Source organism: Ceratotherium simum, chromosome 21 (assembly GCF_057802395.1).
Source record: "Ceratotherium simum simum isolate JZ-2026a chromosome 21, ASM5780239v1, whole genome shotgun sequence".
In the NCBI taxonomy this organism is placed as follows: Eukaryota; Metazoa; Chordata; class Mammalia; order Perissodactyla; family Rhinocerotidae; genus Ceratotherium; species Ceratotherium simum.
The window spans coordinates 377,628-404,669 of NC_141920.1; the positions used below are offsets into that span (position 1 = coordinate 377,628).

General features: G+C 54.0%; 2 protein-coding genes across 9 annotated transcripts; both read right to left on the reverse strand.

The window, feature by feature from the left end:
* Positions 1-1,008: 1,008 nt before the first annotated feature.
* On the reverse strand, positions 1,009-22,113 carry TPD52L2 (TPD52 like 2). 8 transcript variants are annotated; one of them, XM_087444948.1, is made up of 9 exons: positions 22,019-22,113; positions 18,626-18,771; positions 15,148-15,296; positions 14,156-14,215; positions 9,735-9,836; positions 5,494-5,520; positions 4,352-4,393; positions 3,213-3,261; positions 1,009-2,168 (listed from the first exon to the last, which is right to left on the reverse strand). In XM_087444948.1, the coding sequence occupies exons 1-9, from the start codon at positions 22,035-22,037 to the stop codon at positions 2,163-2,165; spliced, it is 600 nt and encodes a 199-aa protein (XP_087301074.1). In that variant the 5' UTR covers positions 22,038-22,113; the 3' UTR covers positions 1,009-2,162. The 8 variants fall into 8 exon arrangements, with proteins under 8 accessions (XP_087301074.1, XP_004430234.1, XP_087301072.1 ...); XM_004430177.3 differs by lacking the exon at positions 1,009-2,168 and adding an exon at positions 2,430-2,668; XM_087444946.1 differs by lacking the exons at positions 1,009-2,168; positions 22,019-22,113 and adding exons at positions 2,430-2,668; positions 19,443-19,465.
* Positions 22,114-22,952: 839 nt separating this feature from the next.
* ABHD16B (abhydrolase domain containing 16B) lies at positions 22,953-25,627 on the reverse strand. The gene has a single exon (XM_004430181.3). The coding sequence runs from the start codon at positions 25,540-25,542 to the stop codon at positions 24,130-24,132; it is 1,413 nt and encodes a 470-aa protein (XP_004430238.3). The 5' UTR covers positions 25,543-25,627; the 3' UTR covers positions 22,953-24,129.
* Positions 25,628-27,042: the final 1,415 nt, after the last annotated feature.

Here is a 27,042-nt window from a genome sequence, read left to right on the forward strand (position 1 = left end):
AGCAGGAAGGAAAGCAGGGTACAGAACACTATACACTATCTTTTGAGTAAGGAAAGGAAGGGAGTGAGAACATACATTCCTATTTGCTGGCTTCTGCATGAAGAAACACTGGGAAGATGAACAAGCAGTAACAGTCAACACAGAGGGTGGGTGGGGGATGGGCCAGGACTGAGCACACTTCTGAGCCTATGTTGCATCCAGTTTTGACTTCTGAACCCTGGAGACAGATTAACTTAAAACATTTAACAAAGGAGTCCTCGAATTGCCTGGGGACCCCCACCACATCCCTGCACACCAAGGCAGGCCTCCGGTAGTAGCTGCTCTGTGCAGTTACCACTGTCTGGAGCCTGACCAAGGGCCCCGCTCCCACGCTTGCCCGTGCTCTTAGCTCACCTTAGCCACATTCGCCTCGGACCTTGTCATTTACCTGTCGTCATCTTCACGTGGTCCCATCTGTAGAGCAGGGATGTGAGGATGGGACAGCCAAGCACACTGCTGATGGAGCAGCGGGAACCTCTTCTTTCTGATGCCCACTTCCCACCCAGCGAGCTCCCTCCAACTGCCTGAGACTCAGTGAGAGGTCTTCACCTGACTGAGGGACGCAGGTGGCCTTCCTGCACCGCAACAGCTGTTATAACAGCAGCTAGATGCTCACAAGACTGCAAGCAGCTGTCATGCCAGGCCCAGCCCCTTCAATGGGGCGAACGCTGGCTTGCACAACTCTTGCAGCTCAGCCTCGACCCAACTTATAACCTGGCCACCACCTCCTCATTCTCCATGCCCCTTCCTCAGAGACCCCACAGCTCTGTCACCATTATATTCTCTCACAGCGTGCTCTGTTTTTCTTCATAGCGTTGAAGATTTGGAATTTGTGCTTGAGATTATCAATTTCTTGCCTGCCTCTCCCCAGGGTGTAGGCTCATGACAACAGGGATTTTGTCCGTCGGTTTATTTGCTACTCTTTCATCACCTTCCTGAATGAAGTAAGACACACCACACAAGCTGAAGTGGATTTTTCCCATAATAAAGGAATGCTTTATTGACAAATTACCCAGTATTTGCTTTAAGGAAAAGATAAATCAGTCACTACCCCTGCACCCTGCCTTCTCATCACACCCCGTCTGAGAGATTCTAACCCTGGAGAAGAAACACCGAGTGGTGTTCTTCCACAGCACAAGTGTGGCCTGCTGTCCCCTCGGGGTGTCTGAGTGACCAGCAAACACTCAGGTCCCCGAGAGCATATCACAGTCTCCCAGAGCGGACACTTGGAGCTGACGGCTCCTCCCCATAGGGAGTGCAGCCGCACGCACAGGCAAGGTCTCTGCCCGCTAAGAGCCAGTAAGGCACGGAGCTGCCCCTGCAGACACACCCAACACTTGGGGCCCTGGGTGAGAGGCTGCTGGGGCACGGCAGCTTCAAAATGGCAAAGAGATCTTTGTAGCTCCTGAGAAAAGGTGACAGCAGAGTTCCAGCTGACCCCAGCGCCCCAGCCCTGACCTGCCCTGCAGGGTCCGTCTGCTGTTTGCTCGCTCCCGGCATGCAACAAACAGGCAGGCTGGAGGCGCTGAGTGGTAATGTGCCAGCAGGGCACACAAGGGCAGTGCGGGAGCACTGTGGAGGGTGCTGGCTTTTCTTTCTCCTGTCCCCCATCCCCACCCCCAGAGGCCCAGGAGCCCTTTGGCCAGCGGGAGCTGCCACAGTCGTGAGGAGAGAGAAGCAAGTTTCATACACTGGGATGGAGTGTCTCAGTAAAATAAAACACACCATTGGGACAGGCATGCTGCCACTTGGGCTAGATGCAGAATTCTACAGAGTGCTCAAAACCCACTCAAGAACCTCATTTTCATTTATAAAAACATTATAAACCAATTAAGCATAAGGCGATGTAAGGCTTGTATTTCAGCTTGAGTCCGAAGAAACAGTATATTTTCTAACTACGAGGCTAAAGCTGCTTTGCTTAGTTTTTAATTTTTGAAAGATCCACTGCATTTAAAAAATAAAGAATTTGCTTTTGTTAAAGCTAGATCATTAGTGTAACAATTAGGCAGCTGCTGATAATCAGTTTCTTTCCTGGAGGGTCTCAGAAAATGGACAGTTTTCTTCTTTAGTATTTTGAAATAAAAACTGCAGATTAGGCAGGGCTTTCTGGATGACTCTTCCTTCTATAACTTAGGAAAGGAGAAGTTTAGGAAATACCACTTATTTTGTACTCATCACTCTTCCCATTCTTTCAACATTCTGACGAACTAAGACGGTTCCCAAAGGGAGCTTGGGCTTTGGCTCAAGATGCCGTGGGACCCGCCGCCCTGTCCACTTCCCACACCCTGGGAAGGATGGCACAGTGATCTGTTGCATCTATCAACTTTAGTGTAAAGCATCTGTGTGCAAGACCGTGTTCTCTAACTCATGTGAACGCAGCGGCCACGTCTACATGTGGATGGCATGACTGTCTTCAAAACCGGCTCTGCGCGCTTGCCTACGGCCTGGCTGGCTGCTCCGTTGGCAGAGGTGCGGTTGTGGCGATGAGGGTGTGCTTGCACGTGTTCCGTGGCCGGGCAAAGCTGCTACGGGCTTAGAAAGGCGTGTGGTCAGGCAGGGGCTTGTCGCCACTCCCAGTTGGGGAGGGAAGGTTGTCACTGCCATTCTCTCGGCCACCCACAACCTTAGACTACAGATGGGAAAAGACCAAGAAAGACAAACTTGAGACAGAGCACACAATGCCAGGCAGGTCCTAGGCCCATGCTGGGAATTCAATTCTCTACATGAGTTGACGTATCATCAACACTGCTTAGCAATAAAAAGGAACAAATTATTGACAGGCAATAGGCTGGACGATCTCAGGGAATTATGCAGAGTGAACACAGCCAATCCCAAAAGGATACACGCTGTATGGTTCCATTTATGTGACATTTTCAGCATGACCAAATTAAAGAAACGGAGAAGAGTTTAGTGGTTGCTGGGGGCACGGCAGGAGGAAGGTGTGCCCCACAAAGGATCTTTGTGGGAACGGAACTATTCTCTATCTAGAAGTATTGATGTCATATCCTGGTTGTGATGCTGCAAGATGTTATCATTGGGGGAAACTGTATAAAAGGTACAAGGGCCTCTGTATTAATTCCTAAACTGCACATGAATCTACAACGATTACATAAGTTTATGGAAATGACAAGTCACACCATATCAAGAGAATCGGATGGTCCAGGTAGAGTTACCTTTATGGTCCCAACTCGGTCTTCAAATGACTTGAAGGTTGCAGAGTTCCTTTAAAGAGAGAGGGAGCAGATGTCAGGATAAGGAGCAAATGGTTGTGCTGCCCTCCTAAATTGAAGGGCCTCAAGGTTAGGGTCATCCTCTGGAAAGATCCCTGACAGCGTCCTGAGAACTCACTGCAAAAACGTGACAAGCCAAAAAAAGGGGAGGGGGGCACACCCCCTGCAGAGAGCCCAGCTAAGGTCACTGTGGAGGCTTCCCCAGGTCAGAACTGAGCTCACCCACACCTGCCAGCCACAAGGACAGAAAACCTGCATGCCACCAGCTAGTGAGACCCAGATTTCACCTGAGCCAACTGCAGACCCCTCGCCTGGGCAGCAGGCGGGACGTGGTGCACATCTCTGCTGCACCCTAAATGTACACATACTGGGGTTATGAACAGTTCCATGTGTTCTTCATACAAATCTCTCACAGAAGTCAAGCAAAAGGAAAACCAAGGACAATTCCAGGACAAGAGAGTGATAAGGAGGCAGAGGAAGAGAGAGCAGGCCAGCCCCAGTCCCACCCAGCTCTCCCCTCAGTGGCTCACACCCTGCCCCCAAGCCTCTAGGGGCAGCCTGTCAAGGACTCTCAGCATGCTCTGGGGTGCAGCAGCTGCAGCAGATTCTCCAGTAACAAGGATGGTAACTCACTGAGAGCCAGGGCTGCAAGAAAGACCAGGAGAGAACACGGGCAGGGGGCTCTCAGGAGGAACAGGCCATGGCTCTGGGTGTTCTAAGGAGACAGGGCTCCCTTCCAGGTGCAGATAAGTCTCCATAACAGACTTGGCGACACCTGAATCCTCCCGGGTGCCAGGTGTGTGTGCAAGACTCTGTGCCCCTCTCTGGCCTGACCCCATGGGCAGGCCTGGAAAGTTCTGGATGGAGGCCGATTTGGCACAAGGGTCTCCTCTGAGCCTCATCCCCACTAGCTCTTCAGCCTAGAAGGGGTCTTTCCCAACCCTTAGCCGACAGGAGGCTGTCACGGGAAGGTGGTCCTTGGTTCAGGGATATGGGAAGTACAAGGCTGACCAGTAGGAGCTGCCCGCTCCCACCCAGCTCCCACCCTGGCTCTGGGAGCTTCAAGCACAAGCGTACGTTACCTCATGGCTGGCATGCTTATCGAGTGGCGGATGGAGTAGCTGCTGCTCGGAAGCATGGTAGAAGCAGAGAAGGAAGCAAGAGTTAACACGAGGACAAGACTGCACTCACCGTGCTTACCAGCTCGGTTCATGCAGAAACTCGACTGTGCAGGGTGGGCGGTGGGACCTCCACTCCCAGCACAGCTGGAACACTCTGGCCACCACACAAAAGGAGCCTCATAAAGCCTGTCTCACCAAGAGAAAAACTCAACCCAAGGCTCCTCTCTCCTGGCTCCAAACTCGTGCCAGAAGCGAGACATTGCTGAGGGATGGCATTAAAATAGGGGAACTAAGAAGACCGAGGCCTGGGGCTTTAAAAAACTTTTGGTACAAATAGATGTCACATGTCCTTACTTGACTTCACAGCAAGTTAAATGACTTTTTGGCAAAAAAGAAACAACCAGGTCAAGTGAGTAAAAATATCTAAAATCACAGATTGTTCTGGATCTGGGTTCCAGACCTTCAAGCTAGAAGAGTGTGTGACATTGGAGTGCTGGTGCTGGCCTGGAGGAGCACAGTTTAATTAGCAGGAGGTAAAGGACCACTTGGCAGGATGTCTAACTGGGTCCCCACACTGCCCCGGTGCAGAAAGAGCTCTCAGTAATGAATGAGGCAAACTCAGCTGGAAGGGACAGGACTGCTCCTCAGGAGGAAGAGGAAACAGGAGCCATGTTTTGAAGGACGATGCAGAGAACACAACAGCTAGAGGGTCTGGCACGCCCCCCACGTGAACACATCTCTTTGTGGGAATAAACTCGGGTGTGGGCTGAGATGGATAAGCTCTGTGAGGCTGGGCTGGAGCGGGCAGCGACTGCACCCAGATGTTGACACAGCCATTGCTGGGGAGGTCAGGGAGGAGTCCCTGTGTCGATCGTGCCGCCGGCGACAACCCAAACGACCACAGCTTGAGAAGCGACCGTGCACGCTCTAACACACTGCAGTGCCTGGCCGGCCTTGCTGTGCTGGGCAGGGGCCGCCTCGGGTGTTCTGTCACCTCTCTCTCGCCACCTTCATCCATCATAGCCTCCCCCAGGCCAGCCGGAGTCCACCCTGCCCTGAACCAGAAAAAAGTCTTCCACAGGTATGTCCAGCATCAGGCTTACCTAAGGGAGTGTGAGAACGGACGAGCCCTACGAGGTGGCAGCAGGAGGAAAGAAGAAACGCAGTGTTAGGAAAGGGAGGCCGGTGCCCGCCCTGCCCCTCCACGCAAGCTCCAGAAGGCCACGCAGGGACTCCAGTGACACCCCTCCAAGCCTCACGCTGCCAGGGAGAGCGGGACATGCACCCCCTGTCCAATCTCCCCCAGTCTCAACTCTGAGAAAGGGGCTGCTCCCTCATGCCACGACTGGCAACCAGGCAGCCCCACGGCCCTGCCCCCCGGGTGTGGTCACACTCGAGGGACCCGCAAGTCCATAACCCTACCTGGAGGTTAGAGGGAAGAAGCCCCAAAGAGAAGTGCAAAGGTGTGAGACGGGCCATGGCGGGCTCTGCAACCCTCCAAGTCTGGTGTGCTGTCACCTGGAACCCTGAGTCAGCCAGGGCTGGCCAACACACGCCAACAGACCGGCCTACATTCTCTGTGGAGCTTCAGCTGGACCGGAGCACATACACACACCGAAACAGGACCCTGAGACCCTCAGGGCTGAGCACGTGGCACTCTGGCTCCATCATCAGGATGACAGAGGCCGACAGAGACGTGTGTGTGGGTGGTGTGTGTGTGTGTGTGGGGGGTGTGTGTGTGTGTCCAAGGGCAGCTGCTGGCACGGGGCAGGGGAAGGGCACAGGGCTACCCTCACTCCCCAGCCAGGCCCTCCACCTCCAACAATCTGGAGGCCACCAACCTGGAGGTCATTTCAGAAGCGACACATGCTCAATAATATGGCCTGATGTGCCCACACAACTCAGGTGGGAGAAGATCTGACAGAGGGTTAGAGAAAGCGGGTGCTTTGTCAAAGGTCACCAAGCTGCACGGAGATTCAACCCTGCTTCAACCCAGAGTTTGACCCAAATCCAGTTCCTTCTCCCTCTTCCATCCCCTCTCAGGCCAGAGCTGCTCCTGGACAGACCGTTGAGGATATCACAATGGGGCAACGTCCCGAAGGACCCGGCCCCATACACCTCACTACAGCTGCCAGCCAGGGATGGCCCCGCCCTAAACTCAGGACGTAAAGCTCCCTGAACCGGATTTTCACTCTCGAGAAGGAGTCAACTCTCAACGTGGGGCTCTAAAATGGGGAGGTTAATGGGCCTCAGCCTCAGAAACCACCCGAGGCCATGTGGTGAGACGATGGAGACACATCAAGGACCCTCTCACGTCAGAGTTCACAGCACCACTGACACACAGAACAAAGCCAGGCAAATGGAAGATCCCCCGGTGAGACACACCAGCAGACAGGACCATCCCTCCAGGCATCTTGGACACGACTGGCTCCTCCCCCTGGCTGGCCCACGCACGCGTACTGCATGTGCAAATTCCACACAGGCACAGGGAGGCTGGGCACACGGACAGTGCTGTCCCAGCATCGCTGTGACGGGACACTTGCTTCCTGCTGGCCACAGCCTGCGTGTTCTGTGGCCTGAAGCTACGTGCCACTGGTCCACAGCAAACTCCAGTTCTCTGAGCAGAGAGGGGACTCGGAGAAGCAGACAGAGAAACAGGACCACTTTGCTGCCCTTCCAGAGAAGAGCAGATCGTGTTGAGAACTGCCCCATCAAAACACCTGGGACCAGCTCGCCCACGGCCATTTCCATCACTGCCAGGGGCTCCGCCCTCTCACCCAATTTCCACCAACAGTGCTCTGAACACACTCAAAAGTAAGTGAGAATACTTAAAATGAGTGAATAACACCACAAGTCAAAGAGGACATTTCTGGTGCAGAATGTAATCTAAGCACAGCAGACGTTTGTTGCTTCCTTCAAATGCTCTGTTATCAGACCAGCATTTTGACGAAAGAACAGGCACAACCTGACACACTGCTCACTCCACGGTGCTGGGACAGCCCACCTCCCCTCTGTGGCTGTCCCTGGGAACGAGGCCAAGCCACCACTGGCATGTGATGTCTGTCACCGGGCTTACCACAGTGTGGCTCAGGCGGCTAAAGCAGGCGTCCCAAGTGCAGCAGTGCTGGTGTCCCATCTAATTTCAAATGAAATTTGTTACAGGAACACACACCAAGTCAAGTGTCAGCAGATTAGTGTGAAGCCGGAGGAGGGATCACTGCAGACCCTCCTTGCTCCCCACTCAGAGCCGCGCTTAGGGGGAGGGGTCCCTCTTGGGCCCAAATTACAGCTACAGGGGGCAAGGCCTGCATTTATAGGGGACGTGCAGGAATCCCCCCAGCCACAGCCACTCAGGAGCATGGCCAGAGCCCCAAGTGTGGAGGGCATACTCCTTAGGCACAGAGGAACATACAAGACTGCGTACTGAATTTTTTTGTGTGTGTGTGAGGAAGATCAGCCCTGAGCTAACATCCATGCTAATCCTCCTCTTTTTGCTGAGGAAGACCGGCTCTGAGCTAACATCTATTGCCAATCCTCCTCCTTTTTTTTTCCCCCCAAAGCCCCAGTAGATAGTTGTGTCATAGTTGCACATCCTTCTAGTTGCTGTATGTGGGACGCGGCCTCAGCATGGCCGGAGAAGCAGTGCGTCGGTGTGTGCCCGGGATCCGAACCCAGGCCACCAGTAGCAGAGCACGCGCACTTAACCGCTAAGCCATGGGGCCGGCCCAACTGTGTACTGATTGTTCAGCTTCTCCAAAGGTTTGAAATATTTCAAAATAAAACGTTGGGGGGAAGGATAATTATGTCAAAAAAACAAAATAAAAAGTGAGCACAGCTCTAGGTATAAGCCATCCTCTGCTCAGCTGGGTGGGTCCCTGGGGGTGTGTCCTCACTTCTGGCTAAACGGTGAGGGCAGAGCCCCCACTATGAGGTCCCACAAGGCAACCACCAGGCCTGTGAGGTGGGGAAATGCCTAACCTAAGCAGGCAGGGAGGGAGCCCACTCAAAGGTAAGAGGTGAGGGGTCAGAGCTGGGTGGACCCCCAAAACTGCACTCAGCATGCCAAGCCCACAGGCACCACCCACTGTGTGATTCTCAACTGCGAGAGGACAAGAGCCTCAGGACGGGGTGGGGGCTACAGAGAGGCACTCCTCGAAATCCAAAAGCAAGGGGACTCGTCCTGAGCAGGGGTCAGGGGGCAGGGCAGGGTTGGGCAGTGGCACCTGGGGGCTAAGGCCAGGGCATTGGTGATGACCTGTACTCCACACTGTCACTCATCGATGTGCATTTCATCCTAACAACCCCAAGCAGGAGGCCTTGCCAAGGACACAGCTAGGAGGTCGCCGAGCCAGGATTCACCATGGCCTTTGGCGCCAAGGTCCAACCCCCTTGGCACTGTGCTGTGTAGCAGAGGTGGCCTAGCAGGCATGGCCATGGAGCCCAGAGTAGGCAACACAGGGCTAGCAGTGGCCTGGCTGGGCGAGGGCGTGGCTGTCAGGCTTGGGGCGGGTACCACTGTGTGCAGTCCACCAAGTGCCTGAGCCACCCCAGTGCTCCCCGGCCCTAGGTCCTGCGCAAGAGGCACCTTTCGTGGCCAGAGGGTCTTGTCAGCCTCTAGGGAAGAACACTCGGCTGGGGCCCCTGGTGTGCGACCACACATTCCCTTGGAGATCTGGGCCAGGCAAACACCCCAGGGAAACAACAAGCTCGTCCTAGACTTGCCCTGCCTGCTGGCCCACCCAGACTGATGGCCCACCCTGACACCGACCCCCAGGCCGGAGTCATTTTCTCTCGATGAAACCTCAATGACAGGGCTGGCCCCGTGGCTTAGCAGTTAAGTGTGCGCGCTCCATTGCTGGCGGCCCGGGTTCCGATCCCGGGTGCACACCAACGCACCGCTTCTCCAGCCATGTTGAGGCTGCGTCCCACATACAGCAACTAGAAGGATGTGCAGCTATGACATACAACTATCTACTGGGGCTTTGGGGGGAAAAATAAATAAATAAAAATCTTAAAAAAAAAAAACAAACCTCAACGACAAGCATCCACCTTCAACAATTCCAAGCATCAGAAGCTACCCTAAGGCAGCAGTGACCACCCCTCCCGAGAAATACAGGAATGGCAAAGAGGCAGCCAAGAGGAGGCAGATGCACCCTGCAAACGAGAGTCCATGAACCGACTGGGCCAGGGCTGGCATGGCCACATCTCAGGGTATGTGCATCTGAGCCCTGGGGCTCCAGCAGGCTTCCTGCAGAACCTCTAATAGATCTAAAACACCTAAAACCTCACCCGACTGGCCCAGGTCTCAGGGCAGGGGGGCCAGGGGCAGAGTAGGGTGTCTCACCTCATGTCTCCTAGCTTCCTGCTGATGGCAGAGCCCATGGTGGACAGGGCAGCTGAAGTCTTCTGTCCCGCCTGAGAGAGAGTTTCCTGAGTCTTCTTGTAGCTGGGAAGAAGAAACACCATTTCAACCAACCAAGCAAAAGGGGCAGCCACCACTCACAAAGCAAGGACACAGAGCACCTAGAGAGTGCCCGAGAAAGGAGGGAGGAGCAGTCAGAGCGGTCAGTGAGCGCTTGCCTGGTCACCATGGAGGAGACACACATTCAGTCTCTGAGGCCCCCAGGGGGACCTGCAGCAAGGACAGAAGCAGCACTGCCAGGTCAGGCCCTCCCAACCCTGCAATGACACTGTTTTCTGATCTTAGTGTAATTCAAGTTCTCTTCCGCCTCATTCAAAACTGACTTATCCCACTTTCCTCGACTTCTCCCAGCCACTGACTACTCGGAAAGCGCAGCATCTGCCTGCTGCAGAGAAAACAGGCCCGGGGTCTGGGGCAGAAGCCAGAAAGTGCTCTCGGGTCCCTGTCACTGCACTCAGGAAGCTTCTCTCTCTCCTCATGTAAGACCGTCCTCTGAGGGGAGAAAACACAGCCCAGCCACACCCACGGGAGATGCACCTGACAGTGGGACATGCCGCCTGTGGCATGCTGGCCTTCACAGACTCTGAGGAGACCCTCCAGCCCTCCACTCTCCCGCACTGTCTCCACAACGTCCTTTCAGAACCGGGGAGACCCCCATCTCACACCACGGGTCTCACTGCAAGGGGGTGGTCTTGGCTCACAGCAAAGACTGCCTTTTCCATGCCCTCCCGCCTCATCCACCCACACATGGGTGCACCACAGGAGACATGGCTCCATGACCTCAATGTCAGCGGGACAGGCAAAGGGTGGGCAGAGATAGGGTGCCTTGGCCACAGGACAGCAAGGACACCCTTGGGCCCACCCTGAGAACTAATACCTAGAGCTGCCAACCCTCGTCCAACTGTACTACAAAAAAAGACACAGCATCCTGAACCCAAGAGCTCCTGTCTGGTCAACCTGGCCACCTTGAGGAAATAAAGGCTTGAGATGGCAGGGCTCCTGAGATGCCAACCTACTCTCGCCCTGCTGACATCAGCAGGTCACAGTGGGCCAGGTCACATGGTACCAGCAGTAGGTCCTCTGAGCCCTTCCCTCCCATTCGTTCCCCACTGCCACGTGCAGGAGGCCCTGTGTGATCACCTGCTGCCCTCCTCCCTCAGGCCAGTCTCCTGACCACTCCAGCCTGTCCACGCGGGGTCAGTTTCTGCTGTGACCCCCTGCTCTCCCTGTCCTTCGGGGACTGCCCAGCCCTGAGCACCCTGGAGGGGCCTCCCTCCTCTTGGCAGAGGCCCACTCACAGCACAGCAGGGCCTTGGGTTTCTCTGGTGTCCAGTAGGGCCCAAGACTCAAAACACGTGCTGCTTCTCAGCAATAGAGTTTGGAAACACCCAGAAGTCACTAGAACATTGAATTTATCTGTTTCCAGGAAGGCCAGTAAATTCTGGAACATACTGTAATAATGGGAAGAAAATAGTTTCTAAAATCTTTGCTGAAAAATTGGCTTCTGCATTTCCTGAAATCAATAACTAAAAAGAAGTCTAATTCTGAATCCAGGCTTTAGACAAATTTGACTACCTGAAATCCCCTCCCCTGTGACAGTCTGAAACTACCATGGAACTGAAACAAACAGGAACTGAAACAAAATCTGACCACCTGTACAGAAACCCAGAGAGCTGCGTGGCCAGAAGCTAGACAGGATCACCTGAGCAGAGGGGCAGGTCAGTCCTAGGCCATGCTGACTGGCCCTGAAACCCAGAGTCTACACACTCTTTCCAGGAGGGTCCCACACGGACTCTGGGTAACTCCCCAGGCACCCTCTCACCTGACAGCGCCTTCCCCCGGGCTGCCACCCACACCACAGTCTGTCTCAGGCTCTAGCAAGACTGTGGAAATAAAGGTGCCAGGGCACCTGTGGCTGGTGTGACAGCACATCCCCCACAACACTGCCTGCTGAGGAAAGGCTCTGGAACCTCTTCCGGGGCCCCCAACCTGGAGTGCCTGGTAGAGCCTCCCCCAATCCAAGGCCTGGCCTAATAAATTGCCTTCATTTCAAAGTAAGTTAAATAAGATTATCTCCAAGAAACAGACCTCTGTGCACCTGGAGCCACAGTCGCTATCTATAAAACACCAGGTACAAGCGACTAATGACATGCAACACTGAATTTCAGAAATACAAACTCAGAACACGTCTCCAAGCTCAGTTTTCCCTGAAATAACAAATACATAAGATCATGTTACCATTCTGGGGTTTGCTGAAGTAAAAAACAGTCTGAAGCAGAAGATTTAAAGAAAAATCCCTACAGAATCTCTATTTGTGCCCACAGGGCCAAGTTTGGGAACCTCCAGTCGGAGCGAACGTGCACCTGTGCTGTTGAGTCCTTGGGGACAAGGAGGAGAGCCCCGAGGGTGACTCAGAGGGGCCTAGGCTCTGAGCCACCGACAGGAGAGGAGCTCGCCTGTGGGCGACTTCACGGGGCAGCACCACCGCTGAAGACCAACGAGGCCATTTCCCCACACACCACAGCCCTCAGCGTTTCTGGGGTGTGGAAACGAGGCGTCAAAAGTGACTCCTTCAGAAACAGGAACCTCCAAACCGGGGCAGATGCAGTGCAGGGGCCGAAGGGAGGCCGAGCACGGGCGGTGACGGCTGGGGGTAGAGTGCACTCCTGCTGCACCTCCCCCTCCCAGTGCTCTGGGCAGTGGAACCCGGCCACCAGTCTCCCCCAGCGACAGCCAGGGAGGCACCGCCCAGGCCCCCAGCACTCCTTCACCCCAGAGAGCACAGAGCAGCCCATGTTCTCAGCTACCCCATCTCCTGAGCCATGTTAGCCCCCTCCTCCTGGGCTGTCACTGCAGCAATGCCTCCAGCCCTGGAAGCATCACTTTGACAACTCTTCCACCAACGGAATTGTGGGTGAGACTGCAGGGGAACAGCCACGGCCTGGTGCAGCGCTTGGAAAGGACCATCCTGTCAGCCACAGAATTCCAGGCTCAGAGCCACAGGTTTCTTTCAGAGGAGTCACAGCTGCAATTACTTGAAACGGTATCCCAGCAGCTCTATGTCAGTTGGCTTTACAGAACAGCTATTTTCAGATGAGGCGTCAAAAGTGACTCCTTCAGAAACAGGAACCTCCAAACTGGGGCAGATGCAGTGCAGGGGCCGAGGGGAGGCTGAGCGCGGGCGGTGACGGCTGGGGGTAGAGTGCACTCCCAAAGCTATTTTCAGATGAAGTCTGCACCATGAGCCTGCCTGTGCCCAAACTGCACAAATGACGGCACCGTCTCAACTTCACACCTGCTCCTTGGTAAGGCACCGTCTAACACAGCCCTGAGGACACAGCACACCAGTGCTCCTAGAACGCCTACAGCAACAAGTGGTTGTCACATCAAACCACACAAACACAGTGAAACATGCACCAGAGCCCCGGCACCAGCTCCCCTTGTGACACCAGGCTGCAATGGCACCATGCACACAGCCAGCCAACCTGGGGTCCCAGGCACCTTAAAGACAAGCTCCTTTCAGCCTGACACGGAAGGACTTTCTGCCCATGTTCTCTGGCAACCATGACAGCACTTCCCTCTAAACAAGAGACAGAAAAATCCCAGGAAGTGACCATTTTTAAATATTGCCCCACCCAGTTCAAAGCAATTATAATCGGACTGGAGCACAGATAAATGAGGTGCTGTTATCTCGCTTAAGGATCTCAAATACAACAGCAGGAGTCATCCTGAACTATGACTCCGACAGACGCGAAAAGCCATCCACGAGCATCTCATGCTCTGCCAACCTTCTGTGTGGCTGACAGCTCGGTGCCTGTCAGACCAAAGGGACTCCTTCAAGATCCTGCTGGCATAGCCTACACCGTGCCCCCCACTCGATAACCACTGCTTACGTATGAGTGAAGCTCTGAGAACCCACCAGCTGGAGCTAGGTCTGCAGGGGAAGGAAGGAGGCAAAAAACCAAACCAAAAATCACCAACGTCAGTCCAGATGGCACTCAACCACGGTGTCTACTCTGAAAGCCAAGGAGTGTCTACTGGCCAGAGCCAGGCTGCCCGAGCCCAGCTCAGGCCTTCTATCTAAGGGATGCATGTCAGGCAGAGGGAAGTTTTCAGTGTGGTCTGGCGGCTGAGTGAATTTCCTTCAGCGACCACACCCTGCTCCATAAGAGTTTAAAGGACAGTTTCATTTGTGTTTGAGAAAAGAAAAATTATATTAAAAATAAAATTGCCAAGAAACACCAAAACTACGCTTGTGCCAAGTGCACACAGCCTCTGCGTCCCTAAAAGGAGTGTCAGGGGAAGGAGAAGAGGAGGGAGGTGCTGATGGCGAAGGCACTCACAGGTCCGACTGGGTCACTTTCTCATTCCACTCTCCAAGTTTCTCAGAAGTTTTCACATAGCTAAAAACAGAAAGTCTGTGGTAAATTATTTAGAAAAACTATTTCAACTCAGGTTTCAAACTGCAGATGAAATCTCACGGAAAACAGAGGACTGGCTGGCAGGAATACTGGATCTCCAGCATGAGAATAAGGTCCTCAGCTCCTACTCAGCACCTGCTGTGCAGGCCCAGGCGAGGCCACGCGAGGCGCTGCAGAACTGACAAGTCCTTTACCCATCATGCCAAGGAAGGCATGGTCACTCAATGTAAGATGGCTCTTGGGGACAGCACTGCTGTGAAGAGCAAAGAAGGCACAGCCCATGGCCCCAAAACACTTCTCCGACAGTCACCCTTTGGGATTCAAAACCTATGATTTCCTAGGACAGAGAAATAGGCTTTTCATAGGTGAAATTTATGAAATTCAATTCAATCTGTCTTTCTGCAGGGACAAAGATTCTTAGACAGTGGGAAACGTTTCCCATCCCTCCCCCATTGGGGAGCCTTGTAGCCACACTCCCCAAACTCAAGAGAGCTGAGTCATGTCTGAGTCAGAGGTGCTGGGGTTGTGACTACATCACACTCATGAGAAGGACTCATGTCTACTTCAGCAGACACTGAGCCCTGGGGACGACAGGAAAGTCAGTCTCATTAGGACCTAGTAAGTGTTCTCTCAAATTTGGACCCTGAAGCATACTTTTCTCATCCATTTCTGCTTGGACAACTAGCTAATGTGTCCACCCACAAGACTCTAAGCTCTTTGAATAAATACAAGAACGGCTGCTAGTACACAGGGACCCTGGCTGGCTGCTTCCACACAAGCACACTCAATCTCCTTGTTCCTGTGAGGCGCCTCACCCCAAGAACTCAACAGTCCATCAACAAGGCAGAGGCACCACCCTGGTGAACACTCTCTCCAACCGTCCAGGGCGTCCCTGCCAGAGAGCAGGTACCTACGCGTTAGAGACCTGCACATCATGCCAGCTCTTGGACAGGTTCTGCTTCAAGCCCTCCAAGGCAGAGAGGCCCAGCTTCCTTTTCAGCTCTCCACAGTGTCTCTCCTTCGCTGCCAGGACCTGGCGCAGAGTGACAATTTCCTCTTCCACCTGCAAAAACATGCAGTTGACATGATCAGTTACCACTATTGCAGGAAGTGACTAACATTCTCATATACACTGCAATGGGAGGTTTCTCAGAATTATGTAAGGACTTTCTGCTTACGGAAACATAACTCGTCTTAGGAAAAGAGTCTATGGCAAACATCTGTTCTGTTTTTATCTGGTACTAGCACCCCAACGTCTTCTGGAGAGCTGTCATCCCATCGCCCCAAGCCAAGTGATTCTGGTGGGGCTACCAATCACTGCACCTACCCGTGGATGACTAAGCAAGGCCTGTCAGAGCTCTTCCCTGGGACTGGGCACAGGTGATGGAAGAGAGAAGTCCCTTTCCCTCTGAGCTCTGGGTCTGGGCTTGGAAAACAGAAGCTGGAACTGCTGGCAGCCAGGCCCCCTCTGCACTGTGAGGGAATTCCATATGTAGTGGGAAGGAAGCAGAGCTGACAGACAGAAGGATGGCCAGAGACCCAGGTGACAGAGAAACAGCCCTTATAACAACATTCATGTTCCTGAGGTCAGCTCCAGGCCTTGGCAAAAGCCAGCTACACAAGCCAAAAATAAATTATCTTTTGTGCTTAAGGTAGTCTGAGTTGGGTAACAGAAAGAATCCTGACAATAAAGACCTGAATCTTCTCAGGTTTGAAAAAAAAGAATGTGACTTTAGAAAGGAGCATCCTTTAGAGCCTTACTATTTTGGAGTTCTCAATATTTTCAGCTCCTATGTGAACAGCTATTCTAAAAAAAATCCCTTTCTGACAACCCACAGGCTGCGAGAAAATATTTGCAAATCATATATCCGACAAGGGGTTAATCTCCATAATATATAAAGAACTCACACAGGGCCGGCCCCGTGGCTTAGCAGTTAAGTGCGCGCGCTCGGCTACTGGCGGCCCGGGTTTGGATCCCGGGCGCACACCGACGCACCGCTTCTCCGGCCATGCTGAGGCCGCGTCCCACATACAGCAACTAGAAGGATGTGCAGCTATGACATACAACTATCTACTGGGGCTTTGGGGGAAAAAAAAAAGGAGGAGGATTGGCAATAGATGTTAGCTCAGAGCCAGTCTTCCTCAGCAAAAAGAGGAGGATTAGCAAGGATGTTAGCTCAGGGCTGATCTTCCTCACACACACAAAAAAAGAACTCACACGCTCAACAACAAAAAACAAATAACCCGATCAAAAAATGGGCAAAGGATATGAACAGACATTTTTCCAAGGAAGATATACAGATGGCCAATAGGCATATGAAAAGATGTTCAACATCACTAATCATCAGGGAAATGCAAGTCAAATCTACACTAAGATATCACCTTACACCCGTGAGAATGGCTATAATCACCAAGACAAAAAATAACAAATGTTGGAGAGGTTGTGGAGAAAAGGGAACCTTCATTCACTGCTGTTGGGAATGCAAACTGGTGCAGCCTCTATGGAAAATAGTATGGAGATTCCTCAAAAAATTAAAAATAGAAATACCTTATGATCCAGCTATCCCACTTCTGGGTATTTATCCAAAGAACTTGAAATCAACAATCCAAAAGGCTATGCACCCCTATGTTCATTGCAGCATTATTCACTATAGCCAAGAAGTGGAAGCAACCCAAGCGTCCATCAACAGATGATTAGATAAAGAAGATGTGGTATATATATACAGTGGAATACTGCTCAGCCATAAAAAAAGACAAAATCATCCCATTTGCAAAAACATGGATGGACCTGGAGGGTATTACGTTAAGTGAAATAAGCCAGACAGAGAAAGACATGCCCTGTATGACCTCTCTCATATGTGGAAGATAAACTAACACACGGACAGAGAGAACAGTTGGGTGGTTACCGGGGGAAGGGAGTTGGGGGGTGGGCACAAGGGGTGAAGGGGCGCACTTATATGCTGACTGACAAATAACAATGTACAACTGGAATCTCACAATGTTATAAACTATTATGACATCAATAAAATAAATCCCTTTCTTAAAAAGGTGATTGTTTGGATTAAGGAACTAAAAGAACAGCTTAGAGCCCTGCGTATCGCTAGATTCTACTTCAGAAAATAGTTGAAACAAGAAATAATTAAAAAACATAGGATCATCTAAAGCCCAACTATTACCACTCCAGCAGTTACAACCAGTGACTAGAACATTCCATCTATGGTGCAATGACTGACAGGGCTTAAGGGCATGTAATATAGTTGTCTTGGGGGACATGCAAGTTGAAAATTTTAAGTGACAGAACTTCTTCACTTTGCAATTCAACCCTGAAAAAGACCTTGTGGTTTTAGTCTCTAAACCAACATATTCGTAAATAAAATGCAAAGCCTAAGTCTTCTTGGAATCTTGCTGCTTCTCCAGTAAACTCTGTTCCATTCAGAAATAGCTGCATGCTTCCCCTGTAATCTAAAACCCGGTCCTGGGGCTGCGGTTCATCTGCACAACTACCTCTGTTCCGCCCTAGGACTAGACCCAGGACGTATCAAAACCGGCTCATCTCTGACGCAAGAGTGGAGGCCTGGGACAAGCAGTGCTCCAGCCTCTGCCTGACTGGACGCTATGGTCAGATATTAACAAGTTCATTTCATCAGATTCTGGAATCTCAGGTGAGTCACTATTAGACTCTACATCACACGGTAAAAAGAAACACCCTTGGCAGTTGGTGTGAATAAAAATTACACTTGGGGGGCCGGCCCGGTGGCACAAGTGGTTAAGCGAGCCCACTCCGCTGCGGCGGCCCGGGGTTTGCTGGTTCGGATCCCGGGCGCGCACCGACGCACCGCTTGTCAACCCATGCTGTGGCGGCGTCCCATATAAAGTGGAGGAAGATGGGCACAGACGTTAGCCAAGGGCCAGTCTTCCTCAGCAAAAAGAGGAGGATTGGCAGATGTTAGCTCAGGGCTGATCTTCCTCACACACACAAAAAAATTATACTTGGAGGCTTTTGTTCTTAACTCCTATTTCCTCTTAAGGGACTCCTACTTAAAAAAGATCACACAAAGCACTTTTTACAAAACAAGTATTTTTAAAAGAAAAATTAAGATCCAGGGGCAGATAGATTGGTGGGGTCTTGAAAATGTCAAGTGTTAATTCCCACAGAGAGACTCCCAGCAGATGGCGTGCTCAGAGCACCATCCCTGTGTGGACGTTCTCCTTGTGGACACCGACAAGATCCAGGTACACACAAAGCGAGGGCAGCAAGGAGCAGTTTCTGTGGGGCTCCAGGGACGACCTCCAGGTGGAGTTCCCCAGAGCAGGGCCAGCATTCTGGCCCCTCACCACCCTGAGAGGGTCTCAACTCAGGGTCACCCAGGACAGACAGCCAAGATACAGCACCTTTGCAAGCTCAGCCCTGAGCTCCTCCTCCTCAGCCTCCGACAGACCCTCCACAGCAGGAGTCTGGGCAGCCACCGCTATGTCGACAGGGACATCCGTCATGGAATCAGACAGCAGACCTTTGTTAGGAGAATTCAGGCTGATATCTGCCAGAGACAAAATGAGGTCAAAAAGTGTCAAGTAAGAAGTTACAGAGAAGTAAATAGGACAAAGGTCTCCACCAAGGGAGAAAGCAAGGGTGAAAGGACAGGTTGCAGGGGGAGAGGCGGGTGGAGACTAACAATGCCTCTCCTCTGAAAGGTTCTGCAAAGATGGTTTGGGCCATCAGACTGAGGGCAGCCACATCTCAGGCCACCCAAGATCCTGGCGCAAAGTAGCCATACCCTAACTCTGGTTCCCCCTGTGAGAATACTATCTTCTGAGACAGGAAACCTTTGCTACAAACAATGCAGCCCAATCTAATGGATCCTCCATTTTTTAGAGCAAAAGAACTTAATACAGCTATAAACACAACAAGCACCATTTTCCAATCAAGTGATCTGACGCTAAAATTACACACAAGGAGCATGGGTTAGTCATTCAGCTGCTGCAAGGAGTCAGCAAAACAAAAATCCTCTTTACTCCATCCTCACCCTCATCCCACAGCAAGGGGGCCGCAGCATGCAGTGAGGCCCAGAGGGAACACCACCTCCACCCACCTCTGCTACACCTAGATCAGGTTCAAATTCCTGCGGTCACTCTTCTTTCTTTGCATTAAATGCATCTTCCTCTCTGCACTAAAAGCTTACAAAATACCACACAAGGAAAAATGGATTACTTCAGTTCTTTGCAACTCCAACCACACGACTGCCACATAGTACTTGTATACAATCAGCACTGAAAACATCTTCCCTTTTCATCAGCACATTCTGTGAAGAAACAGGCTTTGTATGGTATCTGGCACATTTTAAAAGTAAATTAAGGGGCTGGCCCAGTAGTGTAGTAGTTAAGTTTGCACACTCCACTTCAGCTGCCCGGGGTTCACGGGTTCGGATCCCAGGCAGGGACCTACGTACCGCTTATCAAGTCATGCTGTGGCAACGTCCCACATAGAAGGTAGAGGAAGATGGGCACAGATGTCAGGCCAGGGCCAATCTTCCTCACCCCCCTTAAAAGTAAATTAAAATAAAAGGCATAAAGGTTGGAAAGAGGTAAAGATGTCTTTCATTGCAGATACGTTTGTCTACTGTAGAAATCCTAGAGTCTGCTAAAAATAGATTGGATGCACTTAAAAGCAAAGATGCTCTACTTAGCTGGCGCATCCCATCACATGTCCACACAGCTGGAGTGTCCACTTTCCTGACACTCAATGGATGTTTATTAAATGAAGCATGTCCACTTTTTTTATCAACTGATTCTGATTTTTAATTGAGATCAACATACATATTTTACTTCATCATTTGTATGCACTACGTTGAACCTCTCAAATTTACTAAATGCTTTAAAATCTCCACAATTTTTCTTTTCCATTTTTAAAACATAAACAGGGGCCGGCCCTGTGGCTTAGCGGTTAAGTGCGCGCGCTCCGCTACTGGCGGCCCGGGTTTGGATCCCGGTCACCCACTGACACACCACTTGTCCGGCCACGCTGAGGCGGTGTCCCACATACAGCAACTAGCAGGATGTGCAACTACGACATACAATTATCTACTGGGGCTTTGGGGAGAAAAAGGGAACAAAATAAAGGAGGAGGATTGGCAATAGATTTTAGCTCAGAGCCGGTCTTCCTCTGCAAAAAGAGGAGGATTGGCATGAATGTTAGCTCAGGGCCAATCTTCCTCACAAAAAACAAAAAACAAAAAACATAAACAAAGGCCATGGCACAGTTTCTGCCTATAAAGCTAAAATCGGATCCCATGGAAATCACCCCCAGAAAGACACTGGGCACTTACCAAACACGCCGGACACTGCACAATCACTCTGCGTGACACCAGCCTCAGCAACCCAGCAGGGAGATGCTACTCACACCCTGAAGTCTCCTGATTCAGAGAAGACAGAGGCAGGAAAGTGTCTTGCCAAAAGACCTACACAGACTACACGTGGGGCTGGTGCCCTAGGCAAAACCAGGGGGCTAGAGTCCTTCCCCCTGGGCGAGTCCTAGCTCTCTTAAGCCTGTATAATCATCCGCAAAACTGGGCTAACACAAGGACCAACCTCAAAGGGCTATTCTGAAAACAGAAAAAGATCTCTTGAGCAACAGGCTTAGCATGGTGTCTGATGCACAGTAAGGGCTCAGTGAACATTTCCTGCCATTCTCACAACCAGAGTCCAGTGCTTGCTATGTCTAACTAAAGCAGAGATGCAAGTCAACAGTGAAAAGCTTCCTGAACTTATCAGCCCAGGGCTTTTGATGCTCCATTATTATTATTTTGTGTGTGTGTTAAGATTAGCCCTGAGCTAACATCTGATGCCAATCCTTCTCTTTTTGCTGAGGTAGATTGGCCCTGGGCTAACATCTGTGCCCATCTTCCTCTCCTTCATATGTGGGATGCGGCCACAGCATGGCCTGACAAGTGGTGCGTCGGTCCGCGCCCGGGATCCGAACCCACGAACCCCAGGCCGCCGAAGCGGAGCGCGCACACTCAACCGCTACGCCACAGGGCAGGTCCCTTTGATGTTCAATTATTTCGTAAGTAGATGTCAAAAGCAGAAAAACCTACAGACAGAATGCATCAAAACCCAGTTACTCTAATGTTCAGTTAATAAGCTGGCACGAGTCAAACGGTAGAAACGCATCCTGAAAGTATCCAGTGTAATTATGTCAACATGGGAATTCTGCATCCCCTCTCTGGAGCCCCAGAATGGAAAACACTTGTACCACATTCTCAAGATTTTACTCTCCTGGGCCCGCTCCACACCCCCAGCGGCCATCTCAAACCGGCATGGGGTGTCAGTTCAGGAAACAGGCCTGTGTGTTGGGTGTGCCCTTGACTCACCGCACCCTTCCCCCTCGAGACAACCCCTAAGTAGGCTAGGCTCCGAGCAGCGTTGCCACCCGCGGGGCGCTGCGCTCAACGGGAGGACGCCTTCACCTCCCCTTCCCCCGGGAGCCGTGCACAACACCTCGGAGCCTCGCCCGGGTCCAGGGCCCGACGGAGCGTCCCCGAGGGCCCTGCGCAGGGACAGAGGGCGGCCAGCCCCGCAGGCGCCGGGCGGAGCATCACGAGAGCTGCCTGGCGTGAGGAACCCACAACTCCGGGAACCTGTCCTCGGAACGGTCCAGCCGGGGGCGGGAGACGCGAGCCACAAGCATCGGGAGCTTCGAGGCCGGGGCCGGGCAGCTGAGGGAGGGCCGCGGGGCAGAGGAAACCAGAGGCCGAGACGCGACCCCAGGGAGAGGCGGAGCGCGGGTACCTTGGCCGGCCGAGTCCATGATCAGGCGGCGGCCGGGCTGCAGCTGGGGGAAGGCCGGGGGTCGCGGGCTCGGGGGGGGGGGGGGGGGCGCCGAGCTCGCCGCAGCGGGAGTCTCGTGCCCCGTACGCACCAGCCAGCGGGACAGCCTCAGCCGCCGCGGTATTACGTAATCAGCGACGCGACGGCCCACTTCCGCTTTGACCCGCGCTCCGTCTTCGTCCCGCCCCCGCGAGCGGCGTCCAATGAGGGCATTGTTTGGCCCGTCCCCGTTCACCCACTCCAACCTGATTGGCCGAAGCTGCAGACAAGGCAGAGAAGGGAGGCAGGGTTCTGAGAGAATCCCTCCCAGGTCGGCGCCACCAGCGAGATGCACAGATAGAACGGTCCGGAGGAGCACTGGGAAGATGGGAAGTGGGAGGACCGTCCAACATGGCGCTGTGGAAACCCGGTGCTGGGCCCCTGGGAGGTCTCCGGGGTGTTTGCCGCTGCGTACGAGCGCCGCAGCTCACGCAACTTGGCGGGTCAGACTCAGAGCGCCTGCGACTCCTCCGTGGCCCTACTCGCTGACTTTGGGGTTAGCCTCTCCCCCAGTCTTTTTGTTTGTTTTTTTAGTCCTTCCTTTTTATGATTTTTTGTATTGTATGGGGGTCGCGCGGAAGAAGGCGTGACCGCGACTTGTCCTCTTGCCCTGCGGGTGCCGCCGCGCTCACCTGGCTGGGGTGTCTCTGTCCGCGCGCGGACACCCAGTTCTCTCACTTCCTTTTCACAGCAACCCCGGGCGCCAGGTGGAGCCCTCCCCGCTTTACAGAGGAGAAAACTGAGGTTAGAGTAGCTTGCCCAAGGTCACTCAGCCAAGTGAGGGGCTTCCAGCAGACTCTGGTACAAGTTTGCCGGACTTCCCAAAGGAGAGGTGTGTAACCACTAGGCAACCCGGTCCCGCTAAAACAAGTCCCACAACTTTCCTTCTTTGGCTCCTAATTGTCCCTGGAAGCAAATCCTTAAATGGTATTCACATCCTTTAGGGTCTGAGCCTTCTGGACTGCACTCCCTGCCTCCAGCCAAGCCATTACCCTATGCATGGAAACCCCTTCCTTCACCTGGCTAACTCCTCTTAAGGTCTCAGCTCAAACTCACCTCCTCGCCACAGGCATCTTCCTGGTACTTTAGGTCACCTTAGATACCTACTTCTGCTCACATTGGCCCAGGTGCATCATGGCCATGTCCTGCTCTGATGCTGTCAATTTTTTGTCTGCCCCACTTGCCTTCTTTCAGTTTTTCCAGAGCTTCTTGCTCAACCCACCCTAGACAGCCCCTGTCCCCAGGGGCTGGGGACAGCCAGTAGTCCTTGCTTCATGCAGTTCATGGCAGATGGTAAGGAAGCGACTGCATTACAGATGGTGGTGAGCAGAGGGCTTGTCTTATTCTGTGTTGCATCCCTGAGCCAGGAACAAAGTCCAGCCCAAGCCTGGCTGAAGGGGACCCCCAGCAATGAGTGGCCGGTTCCGGTGTGTCTGTGGCCCCACATGGACATGCCACTGTGTATACTGTATACCTGCCACTCTGAGTCGTGGTCCCACAGTGAACCCCCTCCTGTAGAAGCCAGGAGTGTGGAGGTGGGAAGGGGACCCGATGGAGCAGCAGCATCACAGTCCTGGGAAGGCCCAGCTGCTAAACTTGCTTTACAGCCCTCCAACGCCAATGTGCTTTCACAGCCTGGGGTAACTTGTGTAGACCCTTCAACACATCTTTCCCAGAGACATCCTGCAACCTAGGCTAGGTGTAGAACACCTCCTGGGGTCCCACAACCCCTGTTCCCACCATCCTTTGGAGGGGATCAAGGCGCCCATCACACAGCGTTGCCACAAACTGGGTTCGGTTAATCTTTGCATTCCCTTTTAGGAGCTGATAGCAGACTGGGACATCCACAGTGTTTGAGAGAGGAAGAGAAAGAAAGGAGGAGGGAATGCCCCAGTGAAGGAGAGCACCAGGTCCTTATGTACTGCCCCACTCTCCCCCAGACACCACGTCGGGATCCCCAGGTGGGCCAGCTTTACAGGTTTGGGGAGTGGGGAGAGGCCCTGAAGGTGCACGAATGTGTGAACACGCACAGGCTACAGCCTCCAGGGCAACTGGAAGTCCTCTGGTTCCAGCGGACTGCAATGAGTCGCCTCCACGTTCTTGAGGTGTTTGCGCGCCAGGAACAGCGCGAGCTGCCGGCGCCTCCGCGGGCTCAGGCCCTGACCCGCTAGCCAGGGGAAGGGGAGGCCGTGGGGCCCCCAGGCCTCCTCGTCCTCCTGCTCGTCCTCGCAGCGCGCGCGGTAGGAGCGCAGCAGAGCCAGGCACCATTCATCATCCACGCGGTAGCGCGCGTAGAAGGCGGCCTCCTGTGCCAGGCTGCCGACGCGCAGCCAGCGGGTCACGACGGCGAGACCCTCGCGCACCATCACGCTGGGGTAGCGGTGCTGCAGCAGGCGCAGGAGCAACTCGTTGCCGCGGTTGCCCTCCACGTCGCCGGACGGCAGGGGGCGCAGGTGGCCCGAGGTGCTGACCACGTCGTCCTGCGTGCGTCGGAGCAGCAGCACCGGCCCAGGGTAGCGGCACAGCTGCTCGGCCACATTGAGGTTGAAGTGCTCGCGCACGGTGCGCACCACCAGCCCCTTCCAGCTGTGGGGCATGACCTTCAGGGCCAGCGGCACGAGGTCATCGAAGGTGGCGTCAAGCACCAGCGCACCCAGCTCTGGGTATGTCATGGTGGCCCAGGTGGCCGTGAAGCCTCCGATGGACCAGCCATAGACCACCACATGTGCAGGTGGGAAGCGCAGGCGGTGCAGCGCGTACTTGATCACCACGTCCATGGCGTTGGCATCGTGCTGAGGGAACGGCGCGCCCGTGCTGCCCCCGAAGCCCGGGTGGTTCCAGCCCAGCACGGAGTAGCCGGCCTCCAGCGGCGCAGACAGGCAACCCATCTCGTAGAAGCCGGCGTTGCCTTCGCAGCAGATGACGAGGCGCAGGCCATGGCCGTGGCTGCCCGGGTGTTGGCGGCGATCCATGAACATGGTGTCGATCTCGTTGCCGTCACAGGCCACCAGCTTGGCACGCCGGCCGCGGTAGCGCTCCACGAGGCGCTCTTGGCCCTGCTGCAGCAGCGGCAGCAGTGCGCGCGTCATCAGGAACATGGAGCCGGGGTACAGGAGCCAGCGGCCCAGTGAGTGGGCCAGCGCGTAGCTGGCGAGCTGGCCGGGCAGCTCGCGGATCTGCTGCAGGAGGCACTGCGCCTGGCTGCGCGCACCGCGCGGCGGCCGCCCCGGCGCGTCCCCGCCCAGCGCCGCGCCCCGCAGCAGCCATACGCCGGCCGCAGCCGCCGCGCACGTCAGCGCGCGGTGACCGCTGCCACCTACGGCTGCGGCCCGCACGTCATCCCAGCGGAAGTCTACCGGCCAGCTACGGAAGTTATAGGTGTAGTTGGCGGTCAGGTAGATCTTGAACACGTGCACCAGTGCCTTCACGAAGCAAACGACACACATGGGCGTCGAGGCTACCGGGCGCTCGGTGCAAGCGGGAGGCCCAGGCCCGGCCCGGAGGGCGGCTGCAGGGGTGAGCGTGCACAGGGCTCTCTTGGGACATGCCTCCTCAGGGCTTGGCCCTGAGGGCCTTTGTGACCTGGGCCTTCCAGGGCCCAGGGGAGGAGGCATCCGCCTGTGCTTTGTGAGTGCCGGCTGGCTTTGTGAGTCACTGTTGCTGGGGGAAGAGGCGACACCCCGTGATGGGCTCACAAAGGGTTCCCAGGAGTGGTGGACCTCAAGTTCTGCCCGCCCCTTAGGACCCCGCGGCAGCCACACCCTTCCTAGGCCCTGCTTCTCTCACCCCCACCCACACCCAAGCCCACCCCACTCACCCCTTGACTGGCAGACATCCCCTCCTCCTTAAATTGAAGATGGATAGACAAGCCAGAAATCGACAGCCTTAACCTCTTCCTGGGCGGAGACTGTGGTCTCACTGGGGAAAATGCAGAGCTTCCCACAACCCTGAACCACGCTTGCTGTGGGATGGTCCCCCACCTCCTGAGGTACCCACACTGGTGGGAAAGGGAGCCAGAGGCAGGAAGAAGCTTTCCCACTGGGGATCAGGCTGTGTGAGCGTTTCAAAGACCACGTAGCATCCAGGAGAAGGCTAGGAGCAGCAGGTCCCTGCCCAGGCCTGTGCCAGGCGGCTGTGCTCCGGCCCTCCCAGAGCAAGGGAGCAGCCCAGGAAATCCAGCACAGTATCACCCTAGGGCAGCAACAGAGGCTGGCCGGTGGGGCTGCTGCTGGAGCAGGGAGGCAGTGTTTGCTCTTAGCCTGAGGCCCCCCCCAACCTTCCTTCCCAGGAAAGGGAGTAAGCGCAGGCTGGAAACCCCCGCCTGTTCTGGATCCTCTTTCCACTGGCGCCAGCAGAGGCAATGACCTTCTCCAGGTGGGTCCTGCTTAGCCAGTGTTCCTCATTTTCAGCCCCTGGTCGGGCCTTCCTCCCCCTCAAACCACCCCGAAAGCTGTACCTTCCTCTTTTCTGAAGGGCTCTAGTGGGTTCCCCTTTTTCTCCTGCACCAGAGAGGGCCAGACTACCTGAAGGCAAAGGGGGCAGTGTTAGAGACCACCAGGGGGAGCCAGGGAAGAGCCAGGCTCAGGGGGCTCTGTCAACAGTTGCCTGGACCTGAAACAGGGAATTTGGCAAACCCAGCCAGACCCTCGGAGCCCAAGAGCCAGGCCTGCCTCAGAGACGCCAGCCTTCCGGAGAGGGGGTTCCAGGCTTGGCAAACCCTCTCTGCTCTCCTCTGTGTCTGGGCTGGAAGCACTGCTGGCCCAGTCAGCCCCCACCAGGTTAGGGAAGCAGAGCTGAGGACTGTTGCTGTCCTTGGGGCTTGGGGGGCAGAAGGGGTCAATTGGCAGAGTGAGTGGGTTGGGAGGGTTGAATATCCCCCTCAACCAGAGTTTCCAGACAAAATACAAAACACCCAGTTAAACTTGAATTTCAGGTAAACAAAAAAT